This window comes from Mytilus trossulus, chromosome 2 (assembly GCF_036588685.1).
Source record: "Mytilus trossulus isolate FHL-02 chromosome 2, PNRI_Mtr1.1.1.hap1, whole genome shotgun sequence".
NCBI classification, from domain to species: domain Eukaryota; kingdom Metazoa; phylum Mollusca; class Bivalvia; order Mytilida; family Mytilidae; genus Mytilus; species Mytilus trossulus.
The window spans coordinates 52393285-52402633 of record NC_086374.1 but is presented as its reverse complement, the minus strand read 5'-3'; the positions used below and the strand labels follow the sequence as shown (position 1 = coordinate 52402633).

Sequence of the window (9349 nt, the reverse complement as noted above, 5' to 3'; positions counted from 1 at the left end):
TTGTACAGTCACTGTGGATGAATTATGAAAAAAGTGTTGTATTATAACGTAAAAACAACTATATACATTTGCACCATCTCGTCAATTTACCCAGACTTATCCATAAAGATTATAAATGATATCTGGGAGTCTGGAACTCAGAAAAAATACTAATCTGAACATGAATGAAGCATTTTCCCCTGGACGTTCGGATTCAAACAAAATCATGCATTTTTCTTTGCCTTCTTCAAATCATATTAACAGTATACTATTCCAAGAAGAGAACTTCCCATACATGTACTTTTTTATTTTAAAATAAAGTATATGAATCAGTCATGTGACTGTTGGATGATGCCGTAAAAAAGTTTTGTTTAAAACAAAAACTCATCACAAACTATTTGACTTAATAAGTCACTTTAGTGTCGGTTCATTATTATGGATACAGAGAGGAAATAACGGTGCGCTAAATTAGATGTGGTATAAATACACCTTATCGCTATTTGTCTGCCATTACTGGATATCACACAGGTTCCCGTAAAAATTTGACGTCATAAAACAAAATATCTGACACCACAATGGAAAAGTGATTGTTGTATGCTTCAAAATTTGGTAGTTCGGGGGTTTAAATTTTCGCGCCGTCTGCGCATAAAGTTGCGCATTGATATCGTAAGTGATGTACAGAGTCGTAATTTTCCGTAACAGTAAAATATGATCATTTAAATAATCTTTTTTATTCAAATGCATTGAGAATAAGTTGAATAACTTTTAAATGCAATTTTAAAACTTAATAAAATTTATTGTTACAATTGTCATTGTTGAAATAGGACTTCCGTTCTAAAAATAAATGCCATGTTTTTGACGAAGGAGAAGAATGAAAAGAGAATAACTTACATTTATCGAACACGTGAACTGCTTTTCATGAATACTGTAATGCAGATCGAAATTATAGATAACGATCTTCATTTTGGTAGCTTATGAAGCAGTTTCACTCTTGTCTTACATTAGAAAAGGTCCGACAAACATGCGAAAGATGATGTAAACAAATCAGGAAAAAGGGGAAATTTAAACTGACAAGTAAGTACTTTTGAATTGAATATAAATGTTCAAGAGCGATTCACGACCACTGAAAAATAACATGCAAGCGTAAATAATTTCAGAACAATATCCGTGTCGAACAACAAAACAATGACCCCTCCCCCTTTTCAGGCTGAAAATGACTTATTAATGCAACCAAAAGCATAGCGCATGGTACTTTTATCATGTGATTTTTTGGTATCTGCGCATGTGTGGAATGGTGGCGGGCGGAAAATTCAAGAGAGAAGATTTGCACCCTATTTTATGGTTTTAAGCACTCTCGTTTTTAACAACAGTGTTTTATTTGCACATTATTTTATCAGACAGCAATTCTTCCTCATTCCGTCGTTCACTCCTGCCCAAATATCGTTCCTTTTGGAAAGTTGAACTTTATCTGTACATATCTCAAACGGCATGGACTGTGCGCCATCTTGAATGCATAGAAATTTTGTTAAAAAAAGCATCTGTTTGTAAGCTTTTTATTTCTAAATGAAGTGACTTTTATCAAGAACTTTCATGAACTGCATCACCACACCATCTGTATATTATTTTACCTGCGTAGTTGTACATTTTACCTGATTTTTACTGTAAAATTTTTACTTGCGTGTTTTATTTTTACCAGTGATAGTATTGACTTGTTTATAATTGTGCCGTCATGGAACTGTCGAGGCGTAGTAGGCGTTCAAGAGTCACCAAGGTGCCATTTACACCTTCTAAATTAAAATCTAAAGATGCGAAAGTAGATACTGTAAATCTTACTGTACTCCCCGTAAACTATGAACTTGATAGGAGTAAAGCAATAAAGAATAAAATTGAGGCTGCTTCTAGACCTCACTTAGTAATATTATCTATGGCACGAGGAAACATTGTGATAACTTTTTCAGCAGCTGCCTATGAAGAATTTAAAAGTGTAACAATAAACTATCTACATAGCAAAGGGCTTACCTTAAACACCACAGAAACTACAGAGAAAAGGGGGGCCGTTGTTTCTGAGTCAACTGCCGTTTTTGAAGGAAATAACAAACTCTTTGTGTTAAATTTCTATAATTCAAAATCGAAGATACTGTTAAATGGGAATCAAGGTCATATTATAACTTTTGTGGAGAACTACTTGATACATATTTTAGACATTTTAGATAGAAATGACTCTTTTAGTGACATAAATGAGCAGATCCGTGAATACTGTAAACAATTCCTTAATAAGTCGGGTCAGTCAGCAGAAAATTGTCAAGAGATTGAAACAGCATCTACTGGGAAAAAACTGTCTTCATTAAATGTAAATAAAGCTTTGTCTCTTCCAGCTGTGGACAATGCAGCATGTGGTAATGAACCACTCATAGGTCCCCAGTTCCCACTGTGTTTGGTATGTAATAAACAATGTGATGAAAATCCCACATCTGTAGCCTGTGACATTTGTTATCAGTGGATACACTTCAAATGTGAGGGTTTAACACCAGAAAATGTATTAGAGATAGAGCTTAAAGACGATTTATATATATGTAGGATGTGTACCAGTCAGCGGGGTACTGTAAACTCAGACATGGACATTGCTGTTAATTCTTGTGTTCGCCAGGCAAATCTTAATAGCAACACAGAAAGTGTAGGTCAAACACCCTCGACTAGAACTTTTGAATTAAAAGAGAACTGTCAGCCAACTGCTATGACTGAAAGTTTGCTAGATCAAGTAAATACCTTACCATCTGGTCCGAATATGGCTAATTCACCTGATAACACTGAATTACATAAAGCAGAGATTGCTCATCTCCAAACTCAAATTGAAAAAAGAGATAAATTATTGAAAGTTAAAGACAGTAAAATTCTGAAATATGAGTCTGAAATTGATCAACTTAAAAAGCAGTTAGCTACCAATCGTGCATACTCTATAACTTTGGAAGATAAGAATAAAGACCTTCAACATTCTTTACTAATAATTAACCAGAGAGTTGAACAGTTAGAAAATTATCCAACACAAGGTTCTACTAATTCACATTCTTGTACACAAAATGTACAGAGTACACCACAGTCTGAAATAGGAGAAATGAAAATTTGGTTTTTAGAGCAAAAGGTTAGGCAATTAGAACTTGATGTGCATAAAAATAACACTGAATTATCTTTCATAAGAAACTCGCATGTGCCTCATGTAAAAACTTCTCGTGGAAAGAAACGTCGAAAGCCATATATGCAAAATGATAATAATAAAACGCATGCTCAAATCGGCAAGTTTACATAACATATGTCACCAAATGGATGACTTTATTCTGAACACAAGAAGTGATGAAACAATTTCTATGAAGTCCTATGATGAGAATTCTGATTTTTTAGGTGCTCACTCTCCGACGAAAGTAAGACCGAAAAATTTTCGTCCGAAACATGTCTCTACGAACATGACGAAAACTTCACAATGTCTAAGCCCACCATCTTACCCACAAAGAGCGTCGGTCTTCAACCAACAACACCAAAATCACCAAAACCTTCATTTTATTCAACCAATCACCAGACTTCATCTGGAGAAGGGGAAACCTACTCGGCATACCCAAAGTCAACAGACTCGCCTATAGATAACCCTATTGAGACAGAATCGACTCCGTCTTCAGTACTTTCGTCCTTAAATTTATTAACATTTAATATTGAGGGATTTAATAGCAATAAGTTATATCTTGAGACTCTTTCAAAGCGTTCCGATATTTTGTTATTACAAGAACATTGGCTCCACAGTTATGAAAAACATAAGCTTGATGAATTTTTACAAGACTTTATATGCTATGCAAAATGTTTTGATGATAATTCACTTTCTGATGCATATGAGCGCCGTAGGGGCCATGCTGGAGTGGCAATATGTATTCACAAGAAATTTGAAAAATTTGTTGAACTTTTACCAGACGGGGGCAACAGAATTATAGGTATCAAGTTTAATACTACACAGCCATTTATATTTTTATCTACATATCTCCCGTGTCGTGGCAATGCAAATAGCATAGACAATTATCAGGAAATCCTTGATGAACTATCAGAAATTTACATAAAATATAGCAATGTATTCAGAATTGTGATAGGTGGGGACATGAATGCATCTATTTATAGAGATTCAAAACAAGATAAAGTTTTTAGAGATTTTATAAAGGAAAACAATCTTTTAATACCACCGTCTTGCGGAAAGACTTTTACCTTTTATCATTATAATGGAAGAGATACCTCCCAGATAGATTATTTTTTAGAAAGCAAAAGTGTCATTAGCAATTATTTGACTTTTATACGTGAGTCTACAAATACCTCTACTCATGATCCAATACTGACTACTATTCCATGTAATATACAAGCGAATGAGGAAATTAATTCATTAATTGAGAACAAAAGAATAAATTGGAATAAGGTTGATAAAACTGCTTATCAGGAAGAGATTGAGAATAAACTGTCAACATGGACTGATGAAATAAACCTTAATTTGACATTTGATAATATACCAGATAAGATAAATGAACTTTGTACAATCATGGCAGCGTCAGCTTCTAAATGTAGCCGTTCTAAACGCTCAAAATGTAAAAAGTTAAAGAAAAAGCCCTGGACTCCAGAATTGGAAAATATGGCTAAGGTAAATAGAGATCATTTTGCAAAGTGGAAAGCCGCTGGCCGACCTACTGATAAAAGTAACATTTTATTCCAAAATATTCAGTTTTACAAAAAGAAGCTTAGATCAATGCAAAGGCAACTTGAGGCAAGTTTAAGAATTAACAAATATCAGAAAATTATGGAACTTCACGAGGGAAATGATGCTGGTTTTTATTCTTTAGTAAGGAAACAAAGAAATCCAGCAAATACCACAACTTCTTCGCTTACTTTTAATGATATCTCTTTAAATAACGATAACTTGATTCGTGATGCATGGATGGATTACTTTCAAGATTTGGCATCTCCTATGGATTCTGAAAATTTTGATAAAGAACATTTTAGTCTAGTTGAAAATGATATAAAACATTTAACTAAAACTTTTACTGAAAATAAGATAGAAAATATTTCACCTGTAACAGAAGTTGAAATGAAAAGTATTTTAGCATCTATGAAAAATAATAAATCTGCTGATGAAGAAAACATAGCAGCTGAACATTTGAAATATGGTGGACCTATTATGATAACTATAATGACTTTTCTTATAAATGCTATTTTTAAACATTTACATATTCCAACTTTATTAAAAGGTGGGATAGCCTGTCCTGTTTTGAAAAATGGAAAACCAAAAATTGATCCGAACTCATATCGGAAAATAACTATAACAAGTACAGTAGGAAAAGTTGTTGAGAAAGCTCATTTATCTCAAAATAAAAACTCTGTAATTAAAAACCAAAATAAATTACAAAAAGGATTTACCTCTGGAGAAATGCCTATTATTGCTGCTTTAATTTTAACTGAACTTATAATTCAAGCAATTAAGACAAAATCACCACTTTATGTGGCTTTAATGGATGCAAGGAAAGCTTTTGACATTGTGTGGCATCTTGGCCTGATGAGAGAAATGCACAAGTTTGGATTAACGGGGGACAATTGGTTATTCTTTAAAAGATGGTATGAAAATCTTAAATCAAAAATTAAATGGAAAGGGTTGCTTTCAAACTCAATAGAGGAACAACAAGGTGTACGACAAGGCGGTATCTGGTCACCGACAGCCTATAAAATATTTATAAATTCACTTTTACAAACGTTTGAAAGAAATCAATTAGGAGCATGTATTGGACCCATTTATTGTGGTATCCCAACAGTAGCTGACGATGTTGCTTTAATCTCAACAGATCCATATGAATTACAAACAATGTTAAATGTACAGGCAGATCATGCAAACAAATTGAGATATCTACTCAGTGAGCAAAAATCTACTATATTAGTATATAACGATAAATTGCCAAAATCTTGGTTTTTGAATGGAAAATCAGTAACACTTTCTGAATCTGCAGTTCACCTTGGAATAGATAGAAATATAACTAAAAATGCAGGGGTTAAAGAAGTTGTGAACAAGCGTATTACTACGGCAAGGAAAACTGTATACTCTCTTATGGGTGCTGGGTTACACGGTTTGAATGGAGTAAATCCAAAAGTTTCTGTACACTTGATTCAAATATATGTTATACCTAGACTACTATATGGTTTAGATGTCATATCGCTCTCAAATACAGATATACAAAAGATGGAACTATTCTTTAGACAATTATTAAAGCAAATTCAGCACCTGCCTAAACGCACATCAATAGCTGCAACTTTACTATTATTAGGGCGTATTCCTATAGAGGGAGAAATTCATAAGAAAATTCTGAAAACATTTGGAAACATAATTAGAAATGATAAGTCTGTTGAAAGAGAAATTGCTTTTAGACAATTGGCTATGAAAGATGAAAAATCTGGAAGTTGGTTTACAAAACTACACAATTTAACTGTAATTTACGGATTGCCATCGCCTTATGATATCATTGAGAATCCACCATCAAAAATAAGCTGGAATAGACTTGTGAATAACTGTATAAATAATCATTTTTTACAAAATTTAAAGAAGGAAGCTAAAGAAAAGTCATCCTTGAAATATATTAATTTTAATGATTCCAACATAGGAACTGTGCATAATATTTGGAAAAGCAGTGGGACTGACCCGTACTCTGTTAATATGGCTGCAATTAAAGTTAAAATTGCCACCGGAATAATGATTCTTCAGTATCAGAGGTCTAGATTTTCAAAAAACTGTATCTCAGCAATCTGTCCATTATGTAACATTGAACCAGAAGATATGACTCACTTTATACTTAAATGTGAAAAACTGTCAAGCATAAGAAATCGCTTTATGCAAGAGTTGAAATCTCTTCTCGTAGATTGTAATAAGCCACCTTTGCTAATTCAAGAACTATTTGATGACAAGGAGAATCTTTTACATCTAATTATAGACTGTACATCATATCATTTTCTTACCTACAAGGAACAGGTCCGTATAGAGACATTAACCAGAGGTCTGTGTTACAAACTATATCACAAACGTTTACTTTTAATGTCTGAGTAAATTTGATTCGCATTTACTGGATTGTGTCAGGATTTATTCTGCAATATTGAGAGATGGATAGTGTTTGAACTGAAAACTCGTATCCAAGGCTTGTAAAATATCAAGTGGTTTTAGATTTTAAATATTTTATTAGCGTGTTTTATATGGAATAATTGCTTACCAAATGAACAGTGAAACGTTTTTTTAGATTTTAAAGATACCAAGGACAGTGTTTTGAACAGTAAATGCTATTGCGAGGGCAGGAGTGTTTTAATTATAGTCTATAACACTATGTTATATGGAGATATAATAGTGATCCGGCTATGAACGATTGGACTGTGTAATATATATAGTAAACTACGTTTACATGGTGATGGATTAGTCCGCATGCTGTATATATGTTACTGTGATATAAATCATTATAATAACTACCTACGTATATTGATTTTATGAGTGCCCCGTGTGTAAGGGTTAGGGTGCAAATAAGGGTGCAAATTGGAATTACGCTATAGAAGCGAAGCTCCTGCTAGAGGAGGAAGATAAAGACTAGGTAACAGGTAACAGGTAATAGATTTGAAATTTGTGGACCTGAGAAATATGTCATCTGCATAGGGTTCAGACCATTTAGGTTTCTGGGAGTAAAGGTCATGAGTATGTCTCTGTATACAATAGACAATAGACAATATTTTATTCGCACAAACACATTTACATTAAATGGTTATGGCATACAAAAGTAAGACAATAAACTTACAATAGTTAAATTGATTACAATATTATATTAGAGTGACAGTGGTATTCACAGCAAAGAAAAAAAAAAGCTATAAATTTCAACAGTTAACACATTATTAATGTTCATGAACAATTGAAAAAAGAACACAAACAAAAATTAGGTTGGCAATGCATATTAAAAGAAATACAAGTTATACAGATGTTCTTAATAAAAGACAATCATTAATATACTTTATGGTGATTTTTATAATGACTGGTAAACTGCTATTTAAAAGTACAGTCAAATGCTTAAGTGTTATAGTGGACTGCAATTTAATAAAATTGAAATTAAGATTTTTATTAATATTTTGTATATAGGTATCCCTTAATGATGTATAGCATGGACAGATTGAGAAGAAATGGTATTCATCCTCAATTTCTTGTCTGTTACAGGATAAGCAAATGCGTTTACTTCTTTCAATGTTGGTATAACGCCCTCTTTCAATTGCTAAGGAATGTGCACTTATATTAGTTTAAATTTACTGAAAACTGATCGGTCAGTTTTGAATTTACATATATCAATATATGGGGGCCTTTTTCTAATTCTTTCAGTATGACAAAAGAAATTTAATTTTTCACATTTATTGATAGAACAATTTATAATTTGATAAGCCTGGTCATAGATTCTTTGTTGGATACTATTTATGTGATATTTTAAATTAAAAGTATCAAAAGTGAGATGACCATAACCTAATTTATTTAACCAGTCTTTTACAATGTTAACCCATTTACTTGTTTTCTCTACATTATTATATATTTTATGGACTAAAGTGTTAGGCGAGTTTACAATATGGTTTAGAAATTTTATAGCTGAAAGCTGAATTTTAAAGTACAAAGGGATTCTGTTTGTCTCAGTTAAACAGGCTACATTTGTTGTTTTGCACTGTACACCTAAAATTTCTTTAATAAATTTAATATGTAAATGTTCAAATGGATCTGAATCTTTGAACACTTGGCTTACACCCCAAACTTCACTTCCATAAAGAGTTATTGGAACAACTAAAGTATCAAATAATTTTTCAAGCATACTGCAGGAATTATCTAAAGAGACTGTTTTTTTAATTTTAAACCAAGCCTTTCTTCCTTTTTCCATAAGATTTTTTTTGAATGACTTAAACTTCCTGAACAATTTATAGTTATTCCAAGGTAACAAATAGATTTAACAGTCTCAAGATGTTCTTTTTCTACTTTAAAATAATTACAGTGAGATTTTCCATTAGAATTGAATATTATAATTTTTGATTTTTGTTTGTTAACATCAAGTTTCCATAGGGAACAAAATTTAGTTAACTCATTTAGTGCATTTTGTAGCCCTTCTTGGGTTTCAGATAATAAAATAATGTCATCTGCATATAATAATGATGTTAATTTAACATCTCCTATAATAATTGGTTGAGTGTTTGCATGATCAAGGTCATTTACAAGGCCATTTATATAAATATTAAACAAAGTGGGGATAAGTACATCCCCTTGTTTTACTCCACAATTTGATATAAATTCATGGCTCATACCATTTTG

General features: G+C 32.3%; 1 protein-coding gene across 1 annotated transcript; it reads left to right on the top strand.

Annotated features, from left to right (window-relative positions):
* The first annotated feature begins 1708 nt into the window (after positions 1 to 1708).
* LOC134705849 (uncharacterized) lies at positions 1709 to 3283 on the top strand. Its single transcript, XM_063564563.1, has one exon. It carries the CDS (start codon positions 1709 to 1711, stop codon positions 3281 to 3283), a length of 1575 nt encoding a protein of 524 aa, XP_063420633.1.
* The last annotated feature ends 6066 nt before the right edge of the window (positions 3284 to 9349 follow it).